The sequence below is a fragment of the Bos javanicus genome, chromosome 7, assembly GCF_032452875.1.
Source record: "Bos javanicus breed banteng chromosome 7, ARS-OSU_banteng_1.0, whole genome shotgun sequence".
Taxonomy (NCBI): domain Eukaryota; kingdom Metazoa; phylum Chordata; class Mammalia; order Artiodactyla; family Bovidae; genus Bos; species Bos javanicus.
In genome coordinates this window covers 22,694,822-22,708,513 of record NC_083874.1, presented here as the reverse complement: position 1 = coordinate 22,708,513, position 13,692 = coordinate 22,694,822, and the positions used below count along the sequence as shown (strand labels likewise).

General features: G+C 37.7%; 1 protein-coding gene across 8 annotated transcripts in view; it reads right to left on the bottom strand.

Moving 5' to 3' along the window:
• Positions 1 to 1,141: 1,141 nt before the first annotated feature.
• The window catches only part of RAPGEF6 (Rap guanine nucleotide exchange factor 6), a 233,180-nt gene continuing 220,629 nt past the window's right edge, over positions 1,142 to 13,692 (bottom strand). For 6 of the 8 annotated variants that reach the window (XM_061422863.1, XM_061422864.1, XM_061422865.1 and 3 more), the window contains 4 exons: positions 9,809 to 10,037; positions 7,805 to 8,310; positions 5,143 to 5,433; positions 1,142 to 4,464 (listed from right to left, as the gene is read on the bottom strand). In XM_061422863.1, coding sequence (XP_061278847.1) covers positions 4,439 to 4,464; positions 5,143 to 5,433; positions 7,805 to 8,310; positions 9,809 to 10,037 — 1,052 coding nt within the window. In that variant the 3' untranslated portion in view covers positions 1,142 to 4,438. Of the gene's footprint in view, positions 4,465 to 5,142; positions 5,434 to 7,804; positions 8,311 to 9,808; positions 10,038 to 11,945; positions 12,651 to 13,692 lie in introns of those variants that run through there. The other 2 variants (XM_061422870.1, XM_061422871.1) reach the window with 1 other exon arrangement.

The following is a 13,692-nucleotide window of genomic DNA, read 5'->3' as shown; positions in this document are numbered from 1 at the left end:
AATGCAACAGGCTGACCAGCCAGTTGGAAAGGAAGCCTCTGGGCCTCTCTTACCTTTGTTTAACAAATGCTTCTTGAAGACAGTGAGATGGGGTGGTTCCCGTGGTGTGATCACTATATCCTTTAATTCAGACAAAAACAGTAGCATCCATTAGTTTTCTAGAGTGGCCATTAACACAATACCAAAAGCTGAGTGGTTAAAACAACAGGCCAGAAGACCAAGAGCAAGGTGTTGGCTGGGTGGCACTTCCTCTGAGGCTCCAAGGAGGGATCTCTTCCTAGTTTCTCCTCCTTCCTGGTGACTGTAGGCATTCTTCCACCAGTGGCCACAATTCTCTGCAGGCTTCACACTGCCTTCTCCTCTGTGTTACCTTCCTTTGCCTCTCTAAGGACACTCAGTATGACAGTTTTGAGGCGAGAGGTAAACAGAAATTATGCAAGTGGAGTTCTTGAAAAGCTGTTTTGCTAATAAAAGGGACACACAAGTTTGCACCTTTCCAGCAAATCCTTTCTTCTTGAAACACTTGGTGGTGTCCTCAGGTGTCTGAATAGCATGGGGAATCTCTGTACCAACCCGAGAGAGTCCGCTGGCAGACTCTTCTGTTACAAAAGAAAAACAAGCTCCAGTAGGGTTTAAGCCACTGATAAAGTTGGTTTGTAATCGAATACACTTTTTAAAAAAGTATTTGCCTGCATCAGGTCTCAGTTAGTTGCATCATGCAGGATCTTTGGTTGCAGTGCATGAACTCTCTAGTTGTGGCACGTGGGCTTCAGCTTTTGTGGCTGTCAGGCTCTGGATCACAGGAGCTGAGTAGCTGTGGTGCGCGGGGTTAGTTGTTCCCCAGCATGTGGGATCTCACTTCCCTGACCAGGGATCAAACCTGTGTCCCCTGCACTGCAAGATGGATTCCCAACCACTGGACCACCTGGGAAGTTCCTGAACACACTTTTAAAAAACTAAACAACAGCTAGGTGTTTGACAGATACCATAATGTCAACTGTAATTGGACAATTCCAATTTCTCTCGAGACTAAAAACAAAAAAATGCCTTCATACCAATGCAGGTCCCAAACTGGTCCTCTTGAGTGACTAGGTGTAATTACCTGACAGGCTCCCACACATCAGCAATAACGTGCAGAGACGACTGATTAGATTCTTTATTGATTCCACCAATGTATTAGTAGATATGATAATAAATGGTACTTTTACATTCTCTTAACCAAAAATATAACAAATATTTACACTCAATAAAAATACAAAAAGCATACAGAGGCACTGTCTTTCTAAAAGACATAAGTTTAAGAGGTATCAAAAAATAGGAGACAAACATTGCTTGTTACAGGATACTTTACAATCACGGAATTGTGCAGTATAATTGCTATTTGATTATTATGACTGTGCAGTTTTGTCTTTTGCTGATAAGCTCGCGTTTCAATTTTAAAAGGTCAAGTACAACTGCATTCTGTGTGTCAAAAGTAAAGAAGCCTTTAAAGAGCACAACAAAAATTAAAGATGAACTGGGGTTCACGTTTAAATCTGAAAATGTACTTTAACACTTTAGAAGATTTATCCCTTTGCTCTAGCCTTTATACTAAAGGGATACATCTATTTTAATATTACATGTTTTAGAAACATATATCAGAATAACAATCAGTTTTAAATACACAAGGAGGTTTGGATTATCTCCATGATTACATCATATTTCAAGCCTGGGAGATTTTTAAGGTGGTTATGCAGACTTATCACCCTCACAAAAAATCATTTAAAGGTTTTTCTCTCCCCAAATATCATACTGAAAGTAATCATTTGGAGAAAGTAATAATCTATTAAATTACAATAAACTTTATGGAAGTACATACTGGAGTTATTAATTCTCCATATCTTTCATTATGAAGAGTTTTTTTGTTGTTGAAATTCATTATTTGGCAAAAGTTTGCAGCAAGGAGTTACTATTTCAATATTCCTGGCTGATTCAGAGTTGTGGTGCGATGAGGGCACAAGTCTCTTTAGTATGCTTATAAATTCATAACATAAAAACAAATGGGGACTTAGAACTGGAACAAGTACAGGTTAAGGCTTCTCTTGTTCTAGTCATGTGACAAACTAAGAGAAGGCAGGAATGTATCCGATAATCAAAACATAAAGATCAAAATGCCACGACGTTTTTAAGGGATACATACATATCAAACTACAAAGCATTTGGCTAGTTCCTGATCAATGTGATCAGCTGATCCAAACACTCACAGTTCAAGCTACAGGAAAACAAAGGCAGCTACAAGGTGCAAGTCCAAAACCACAAGCCTCTGACTCTGTGCAAGATGATTATCGATAACATTAAGGACAACAATTTGAAAGACCTGTTAAAAAAACAGATATTGTGCAAACAGCACATTTTTCTGGGGAGTGGATACAAAATGGTGAGAATAAATACCCAAACTTGATAAAAAGATGGTTATAGCAAAAATATCTTTCACTTTCTTTGTTTTGTTCTGGACATGAAAATAATATTGTGTAAACCAGTGAAAGAAAAATTTATGATCAAAAGACCACTGTTTATAGATCAAACCTTTACAGTGTGACTTTCAAACTATTATTAGATTTTTGATCCAGGTTAATTTCCATTTCAATGGGCCAAGATAGCTATGAAGCCAACTAGCCTCATTCTAACCTTAAATTTCTAAGGCTTAAGTTTCTGATTTACAATTTTTTGCCCATGGGAATTTTTCAGATACGTGATCTTTCCTAAGATGAAGAAACTGTCATTTTGATAGAAAAGATGGACTACTGCCATGTACCAGTTGGAACTGATTTATGATTTTAAAATAAAGGAAATAGAAGGATGATAGAAGGAAGAGAGAGCTAGGGAAAAAATGAGAACAAACTTTTCAAAAGGAAGTCATAAGCCAACTAAATCCTATAAATTCACATATGGACAACCACTCAGAAGTAAACCTATTTTTGGTTGCAAGTTGATCCGGGTAGTGCACATTAATGGCTTTGGCTTTTGTTTTTTTGGTAGTCACAGAAGTTTATTAAACTTTCATTTGCCTTTATACTAAAAAACAAATGAAAATATTTAAACTAAAGATATAGAAAACATTATACTTAATTTTTTTAAATGTTGGAAAGTCTGTCTCATCCAGTAAACAATTACTGAAATTTTCAGTAAATATTTAAGAGTGCCATGCCCAACAGGAGATACATTTTATATATATATCCTCTCAAGGCCTGAAGTGAGAACCAAGAAATAATCATTTCCATAATTCTAGCTCCTCTTTCCCCCACAAAATTTTCAACCAATCATTGACTCTGGCATGCTGAGCTTTACCTACAGTCAACTGGGAGCTGCAGTGTTTATCAAGATTGAAAACAGCCTTGTGCTTTGAGATGGGGGTGGGGGTGGGGAACACTGCAGAACACTTAGCACAAAGCTAAATTGATCTTCATGATTACACTGCCAATGATAACACATCCATTAAGAAAGAACTCCATATCTGAGTTGTGAAAAATTTTAGTTACAGGTTCCTACAGAGTAGAACCGTCTAGAACTCAGTTTCCATTTATTGGATTTATACTTACAGTTAGATAGAGCATTACGTTCACTTCAGAAAGAATTTCTATACGTGTTACATAAGATAAAAATTTCATTCTTTGGAAATTAGGATTGCTACACACCCCATCATACCCCCTTCCTTTTCCCAAAAGGCTGCTGACTCTGTGCTAGCTTCATTTGGCTTCCAAATCCTGACCAGCAGATGGCAGTATTTTTCCTTCCTAACATCTCAACAGCAAAAGGATTCCTGTTCCATTCAAACAGACCCACATTGTATTGGTGCTACAGATGGTTACATCTCTGTATAGTCGAAAGTATTATCATCCTGTAAAGATGGCTTCTGTTTGGTCAGATCAGAGACAGTTTTATGGCCTCAAACATGAACATCAGTTAACAAGAGCTCCCAAATACAAAGAAAACCACAAAACTTCAAATAATAAGTTACTTTTCAAATACATAAAAATATCCTTGGCATTGGCAGACATTCTGAATTTGTCTGTTAACCCAAGCTATGGCTTGAAAATACTACCACTCTACTATCTTAAAAATAATGTGTTAAAGGAAAATCTATAGTGAAATATATAGGGAGGACTCAAGTTTGAATTTGTTCTAGTAACTGTGGTCCCAAGGCAGATCTGGTGTGCAAAGCGGAGACTGGTATCCAGGCACAACATCCATAGCTGAGGACACTATGCATCTGCAGGGATTAAATGAAAGGAAGCATGATTCAGGTTATCTCACTGCTCAGAGTACAGGAACAAAACCTCTGGGTTAGCAGCAGGAGCAGCGTGCTGTGTGCTAGCAACGGCCTGCAGAATCACGAGATGGCTCCGCCCACTCCTTCTTCCAGGACTTTCAGTAGACTTCAACCAGGTCAATACAAAGGCTACACTGCTGAAACCTGTTCATTTTCTGAAAACAACAGAAACACAGTTAAGTGGTAGATCTGCATATTAATAAAGATCAACTAACAATCTAGTTATCTTTTAGAAAGTTAGTTAATTTCAACAAAGAAATCTCAAATATCCCATCAGAGGACAGATTTTACCGTAATGACATTTTTGAGTTCTGACCACACTGAAGACTGACAATCAACTGGAATTCCAAAAGTGCTTTGTAACCACTTTATTATTATTACTACACTGTTTAAAAGGATAAAATTCATTTATTGCCAACTTTGTCAAGTCAGTCAAGTTTTGCGAATAAGAGGAACTCTATCAAACAGCATGACTTCAGATAATTTGACATTGTGATAGTTGGAGTTTCAAGTGCCCAAGCATTAATATATAACACAACTCCACCAATGTCAAGTGTCTTCTCTTAAAATCATCCCTTTTGGCTGAGCTGCCATCTGAAATATAAGAATACTCCATTTGAGCTGGAAAAAGGGTACCGGGCACAGAGAAACAACGAGCTTGTCCTCTCCGTTTACAAAAACACACCATCATATTTAGGCTTTTCTTTTTTTTTAAACAGAGATTTCTAAAGCAGTGAGGAAAACATTTTTGATTACATGAAATACCAGAGTAAAGATCATTCAAAGTGTTAAGCTATTTATTTGAGAGCTATTAAGGTAGTTTGTCAACATACCATCTGCTTCGCTATCTCCATCAGTCACATCTAGTTTATGCCTCTGAGGCTGAATTACAATCTTCGATGGAACACAGGCCACAGGGCTGCTACTGAGAGAAGCTGGTGGCAGTCTAGAGAGGCTGTTATGCATCATCTTTGACCTCTGCACCGCCACACTATACTCTGGAGGTTTTAGGTGGAGGTGGGGTCCTTCCTTTAGGTCCGCTAAAGAAATCCCCATGTATCCTGGAGGAGTGGGAGGTGGCTCCCTATACCTATCCTCCTTCTTGGGTGAGGTGACACAGTACACTGGCATGAAAAATAAGCAATGGAAACGTTAATGAAAAACAGAAGAAATGAAAAAAAACACAAAACTTATTACAATGACAAAATAGAACTTAAAAAACTGACAAAATGAATATATTTGAACACAATGGCAGTAGATTAAAAACTTTTTAATAAGCTTAATAAACTTGATATTTAAATTTGTGTTTAAAATACATAAATTACATTGGGTTTTACAAACATTAAACAGTGAGACAGTTGAAAGAGACCCTGACGACAAACTTCTTCCTTTCACAGGTCAGCCTGCGAACCACAGAGGTGCGACAGATTCCTCAAGGATACCAGCCCCAGAGGCAAGTCAGAAACATTTAAGAATTCATCCTGAATATCTAAAGTGTATTAAATGGGGAGATTTTCATAGAAATGACACTTAGGTCCTCTGCTGCTGCTGCTGCTAGTCGCTTCAGTCGTGTCCAACTCGTGCGTGTCCAACTCCAGCCCACCAGGCTCCCCTGTCCCTGGGATTCTCCAGGCAAGAACCCTGGAGTGGGTGCCATTTCTACTGAAGTGCTACTTTCCCCTTTCTCTGATATGAACCACTGTTTCCTGGCACTCCAGGGTAGATCAGTTGTCACTGCTGGCATATAAATAACTTGAGAGAGGAACTAATTCCTTCTAGGACCTTATTCCTAACCTCTGCTTTGTGCTTAAGTGAAGAAGAAAAACCATAATTTTAGGAAATCTACTTTAAGTTAACTTTCTCTGATTTTCTCAGTGGGCATTAAAAATAATAGTGACTTAAAATCTTTTCCCCTACGTTTGTACACCCTGGGTCTAAAGTAAAGCTTCAAAAAGCACCAGAAATAGGTTAGATAAAGAGGAAGGTTTCATGAAATTAAGACCAATTCACAAGACTCATAGGACTAGTAACTCTGCATGTCTTGATGATATCAGTAACTTTTAAAATACAAACACTATCTAAATACATGGGGAAGGAAATGGCTGCCCACTCCAGTATTCTTGCCTGGAGAATTCCAAGGACAGAGGAGCCTGGTGAAGAGTCGAAAATAACTGAGCAACTAACACAAATCTATATGCAATAAGAAGAGACTAAATTAAAAAGGATCATTAAAATCCTCCCTTCAGAGAATCAAGTTTGTCCATGCTGAAATTTCTACAACTTTATCAGTAAAATCTGCAGATAATATCAAAGTCAGAAGGATTTCCATTCCCATCTGAGGAGAATGGAGCGAGGAGAGGGTAGAGAGCTTAAGAGAACACAAGCATGAAGAACATTAAGAGATCTGCCCAGAGTCAACTAGAAATGAACAACAACAACAAAAACACGAAAAAACATTTTAAGTCTATTTTCCCAAATGGATAAGAGAAAGCTTTTACGCCCATGCACACACATGCTTGTGTATCAGTATACCGGTTACCTCAAAGGCTTTAATAAAAAAAGCCCTTGGAAAAATGAATGAACTAAAAACCCCGAAGTATAATGAAATAAGATGAGTAAAAACTATGCTATAAAAACCACGTCTTTTACATTTAGTAATTTAAATTGTTACCATGCATATGATATAAAAGAAAGAGTTGATTATAATATTGATTCAAAATAGTCACTTCACACAAAAGAAAACCAGGTGCTACTATGTCCCAGGACTTACATAACTCAAGAAAGGGAAAAATGTATTTGATAGACAAATACTAAAAGAATACACCAAGAAAGCTGTGTGCAGTTACAACAGAATCCACAAACAGAAGTTGGCACACGCATAATATGCACTAGGCAGGTATAACGAAAAGTATTTTGGACTTCTTTCTTTGCTCTTTTTGGCCATGCCGCACAGCATGTACGATCTAAATTCCATGACCAGGGATCGAAACGGTGGTCCTTGCAGTGGAAGCTCAGAGTCTTAACCACTAGACCACCAGAGAAGTCCCTGCTTCAGACTTCTTTATCACACATTTTCCCCCACCTGTAAAACCTAAAAGTTTTATCAGATTCAAAGCTTCTAAACATGCATGCAAAGCAAGAGGGGTTCAAACAATTTAAGAGGTGGCAAAGAGAATAATCCCTTTATTACTACTGCACAGTAATGTAATATTTCTTAATGAAACCAAAAAGATCCCAAAAGCAAAACCAGACATATAAACCTGTCTCCCTAATTAAATTACTGCATGTCACCCTTTTCATTTTAAATGGCTTGACTATCCGACCCAAAGCCCTTGAGAAATCATCAACTTTTTGAAAATAATTTGCATATGGAGGAAGGAAAGAGAGATTAGAATAAAAGAAAGGAATTTTGCAAGAATAAAGTTCTGGGCCAACGTCACGGTTTACCACTTAAATTCTAAATGCCACAGATATGACAAAGAACACATAACTTACCAATCAAGCCCTTTTCTGTACTTGAAGTAACAGTTTTATAGACTGGGTCGATGCCCTCTTTGTGGTCCAAGCCTTCAGATGATTCAGCTGGGGTGTTCTCCAGCACTCTCCGTTTAACTGTCCCATAGTTTGGTTCGTATGTGTCAGACAGAGAACTAGAGGAAGCCCAACTCTGTCTCATCTGATTAGTCTCTAGGCTTCCTTTACATTGACCACAAGTTCGAGAGCAGCCTTTGGGACAGCTGTAGTGCTCACAGTCAGTGGGTTCAACTTCAGCTATGGGACCATCCAAATGGGTAGGTCGGTAAGAGTTCAAAAACTCCCAGCCTTTGGGGTTTGGAAGACTTTGGAAGTTGTCATGGGAACTGCTTGAGCAGGAAGTCCAACTCCCACGACCACTATCAGCTGTTTCTATAATGATGTGCTCATGAGAAATCTCTTCATTGCTCACAGAAGATGAGACAGCTAAACTCTTGTTGATTAGAGATGGCTTTGAGAGTGTCCACCTAAAATCAGAGACACACAATTAAAAGTAATTTACTGGCTTAATGGAAAAACTGCCTTCTATCAACTGCCTACAAGAGACTACAGAGCATAGATCACAAGTGCTTAATGCCCACATAACCCTGTGAAAAAAATGTCACTGTAATCAATCATCACTAAACTTCTACTGGCATTAAGGTTTATACTTAGCTAGAAACTCAAATACTTAGCAAGGTTTCCTCAGCATTCTTCTTGAATAAAATTAAGTATACATTTTCATTCTGGGTCACACAATGCTAGATTCTCTCCATGCACACAGAATTAAGAATTTTAATTACAGGAATCATGTTTCATTTTTCAGCATGTCTCTGAGGTACCAAGTAAACAGCAACTTCCCCAATTACCTACTACTGAATGAGTTCTATCATTTCTAGCAAGGGTTCTCAAACTTACATTCATGGGCCAAATCCAGTCAAGACTGTTTTATTATGGTCTTGGGCAAAGCATAGTTTTTGTTTTGTTGTTTTTTTTTTTTTTACATTTTTAAACAATTTAAACAAAATAGAACAAAATACTCCAAAGATTTTGAGACAGGGACTGTATGCAGTCTGCAAAGCCTAAAATTTGTACTCCTTTAAATGGGCCTTTACCTGCTCACCCCAGATAAGGTTTGTGAAGTCCTGATATTTGGTACAGAGGATAGACCAGGATCTGCAAAGTGGAGTCCAGGGGTAAATTTGGGCCTCTATACCTGCTTTTGCATATAAAGTTTTACTGGGACACAGTAAAACTGTTTGTTTACAAATTGTCAAAGGCCATTGTGATCCAACAAGAGCAAGGTTGAGCAATTGCAACAGAGACCTTACCGCTTGCTAAGTCTAATGTATTTACTAACTTTTACAGAAAAAGTTAGCCGATTCCTGGTCTAGAGAACCACAGTTTAGAAATCTTTACAAATACGATAATGCTTTACTATGTAAAGTATACCAGATTTAACAATATCAATTTACAGTCAACTTTCTCAATGCTTTCTGAAGACTTCCATTTTGTTTGATTCGAAATAGAAATTTAGAGTTCACTTTTATTTTTTTGGATTGCCTTTTCATACCTGGTAATTCTTATGCTCTAAATCATACTTTGCAAGAACAGGGATCTAGGACTAGTCCTACTCTCCCAATCTGTCCACAGTGTGTACAGTACTTTGAGGGTACTTGCCATTACACACTCTGTTTTTGAGCAGTCTCTAACCTTACAGCCAGAATGCAAGACACTTCCCACATACCAACAGCATCTTCATGTTGAATTCTTATTGATCAAAAAGACATATGATATAAGTTATGTGATTTTGGTAACACTTAAAAAATGAGCACCCCTGCATCTTTCAAAACAGTACTTATTTTCATATAAGTACATATAAGATACCCCCTTTGGTGGGGGCGTCCATGTTCAAATTAGGGAGCACTACTTGCTGTGGCCACTTGGCTTGAGTTTTGTGATGGGAACACAGGCAAGGATGTTTACCCAGGGCCAAGCTGACTGTGGTCTCCTATCCCTGAGGAGTGCTCTGTCTTTTCCAATGCTCCAGTGGATTCAGGGACTGCCACAGCCTGGGAGGAACACCGTTCATCCTGTAGAGCTGTAGACATGGAGTCAACAGAACAATTGCTCACAATGCTGGACCGTGAAGAAATCTCACTGTGGCTGGAGTCAGACAAGTTGTCAGATTTAGCTGATGGTATAAGTGTATAACCTGAATAAGAGAAGACAACTGATCAGACTACAGAACAAGTGAACTGGAGTGGGGAGGGTCAGGGAGAGGATTAAAGAAAATATAAAAAAGAACAAAAACATAAAGTGAGTGTCAGTGTCAATCTCCATCTATGCAGAAGCAATGGTGCCAATCTTCTATCATGCTCCCTTACACATCCATTCACCTACCTACCTTTATGGCACCAATCTAATTCCAAATTCAAGAAACAGAACGTTAAAACACAGTATTACTGAGAAAACTAGTTCAAAGGTAAATCTGCCCCTGGCTCTCACAGAGCTATAAGCATTTAAGAGAATAAGAGGCATTAAATATATTACAGAACATTAAAAAGAAGACATCTTGAACTTCTCATCTTCTTCTTAACTCTATGTTCCCTCCCCTATGATTAACATAAATATTTCAAGGCCTGACTTAAGTGTTCAAAACACCACCTTGGGCTGGGGGTACGTAAGGGGAGTTAGGACCCAAGGGAAATAATTTGTTTTTTCAAACTGCAAATACTTACCGTAGATACTTTGCTTTAGTCACCTAAGAAGTCTTGCCCAAGCTGAAAGCCACTTGTTTTAGTATTTTTAAAGAAATTGTTTTAGATTTGTATTTACTCTTATACCTAGTTTCCTTTTTCTTCATCAATTTAGCAGAGTATTAAACAGCTGAACTGACAGATTTAGAAGAATGTATCATGAAAAAAAAACAGCATCTACCTGTTTTAAATTGTTCTATGACTTACTGCACAGCAGATATAACTAGAGAGATTTTCTTTAGCATTTTCTGGAATGAAGGGGTGAAGATGGAGTAAAGTAGAAGGATCCAAAATCAAATCTGCAGTGTGATACTTAATGTACCCAATCACCTGTTTTTGTAATTGTCAGAAAAGTGCCAAACATCTGTTGTTGTGAAGTAAAAGAAAATGCTGTAGTAATCCCAGCAAGGAGTAGGTAGCAAAGAAGGAAGCAATTATCTTCTCGTTCACTGAGAGAATGAGGTTCTACTAGGTGCATGACCTTTGGGTCCACTCCTAGAAATCTCAAAAACTATAGCCTCTATACTCACACATAGTTCAACAACCAAAAAATGTGTTAATCAATAACCTAATTAAGTAGTTTCATTAACTATTTCAAAAAGAAAAATTAAGACTCAGAAAATGTGTGATCTATGTATCTGGCTTTGTGCCAGGCACAGGACACGCCAAGCCAAGCCAATCATTTGACTCCTCCCCAGTTCTCTGATCATGGGATCACTGCTATTCCTCAGTGTCCCGCATGAAGTGATCCGTCAATTTTCAAGAGGACCAAGAAAATGGATGTGGTAAACTAAAAACAAAACTAAAAAATTCTTCCTCAAAAGAAAAAGTCACTGTTCTTTTATCCTGGGGCACAGACTTGCTTTACTGTTTTAAAAATAATTTCATTCCTATGTCTGTTAGATCAGTATTTCTCAAATATAATTAATTCTAAGAATCATCTGGAAGGCTTATTAAAACACACATTCTTGGGCCAATTTCTAGCAATTCAAATTTATGAGGTCTGCAGTGGGACATAGTAACTGTATTTTTTTAAACAAGTTTCCCATATATTTTTTAACTTGCCAGGTTAGATTATCTCCCCCTCCTCTGACCAGAGTGTATATGAAAAGTGGATGAATTAAAAAAAAAAGGTTATGTGGACAAGATATTATATAGTTTCTTGCCTTCCAAACACTTCTCTTTAGCTTATAATGTAGTTGCAGTAATAAGAAAGCAACACACATATGTAAAGGCAAAGGTTTTGATCAGATCATTACTGGGGTTTTAATGTAAAAGTAAATACTGGTTCCTAAAAAGTCTCCTCTACTTGCTGTACTCACAGACCCAGCTGTTACCAGTAGAAAATAAAGCCAACCACAGAAAACGAGAGTATTAAGTTTACTAACATTAGCAAAATAACATACATACAAATAAGGCACTTTAAATGAATACGATTTGGTTGCTGGAGGATACTAATCCATAAAATGCTCAGAGAAAGTATTTTAGTAGTTGGCTGCCTCAGCCTTGACAAATGACTTAATTTAAGTTACATTTACATTAATAAATGAAAACAAATTTCACACTAAAATTAAGTAAAGAACTTCATCAGAGTGTCTTTCTCCTTTTAGACGTGAATCGCGTATAGAAGCAGTGTAAAGTGTTACTGTTGCCTCGGCTATTTGAATTGAAGATGTCACTCCCTTTCTCATCTTTGATGTTGCTTCCAACATCCTTCACTTTCTCACAGCTTTCTGTAGCTTGATTGTGATCTGCGTCCTCTTTTTTGCTGTTGGCTAGTCTCTCCCTTGAAAGAGTTCTTTCCCTAAATCTTCTAAACGGGGATGTCATTCTTTTTCTGGCTGTGTTGTCACAGCTTGTCCTGTCTCTATTCTCCTCAGTGGCCTTCTCGGTCCTGTCTGTTCTTTTGGCTGTGCTCCTGGTAATCTGAAGGATTTTCTTTTGCAAGTAAACCCCACCTATTCCGGGGCAGCTCTGGCCACTGATGTTGGTGCTGGACTCACGGGGAGGGGATGAGGAAGACCCTGAGAGGCGCAGCAGGATGCTGTGATCAGATAGGATACTGCCAACTGGAGGGAGAGATGCAAAAACCCTGTCATGGTCAATTAATTCTTTCCAATTAATCACAATTTACCTGGTTTATATAACATTTTACTATCAAAAAATTTTAACATCTTGACAATATCTGAAAAATTAAAGTCTAACAACATACTTTTACTACATGGAAACTCTACAGCATAAACAAGACAGAACACAGGAGAAAGGTTACCTTGATTAGAATAAGCTGGTAATAAAAAACTGCTGAAAGTAACCCAAGCTGCTAAAATCATAAGCTAAAATATGACAAGAGTACCCAATAACCAGAAATATTTCTTGAAAGTAATTATGTCTAGAATTTCCAGGCAGATTCTACTAACAAAAATCAGACAGGACTTCATCAGAGTCTCTTTCTTCTTTTAGACTTGAATCGTGTATAGAAGCAAAAATCAGACAAGATATATAAACAGGATACACAATATATATATTTATAAAGCACAATGTCCGATCCAGTTTTCTCTCCGAGGTGGAGAGGTTCCCTGCCTTAAGCATCAGGGAAGATAAAGGTTAAGGCCTCTTGACATCTCACTTTTTCAATTCTTTGTTTAAATTCTCCTGTTAAAAATCCTGAGTGTAGGCGTCTTCTCTTTTTTTAGTTGAAAAAAAAAAAATCGGCTTATTTTCTCAATTGTTAGAAAACAAAGAACTATTTCAAAGTATAGCAAGAACCAAGAACAGAGTCTAATAACATATTCTTAGTTTAATGGCATTTTTGTTCAATCACTGACCACTGGCAAAAATCTGTCTATGGAAATAAACCACCAGAAATAGTTTTGAAGAAAAGACTTTCTTCAGATTTCTAAGACTTTAAAACATTACTATGTTTCTCACAAATCTATAAATATCATGGTCACAAATCTATAAATATCATGTTCAATTGCTGGCCACCCACTGAAAGACACAACAGAGAGAAGACTTCTCTATTCCAGTGGTTAAAATGGATTTCTGTTGGGAATAAAAGCAGTGGGGAAATTCCTGTTCTTGACCTCTTCCCTCAAGTCACACTGATGCATA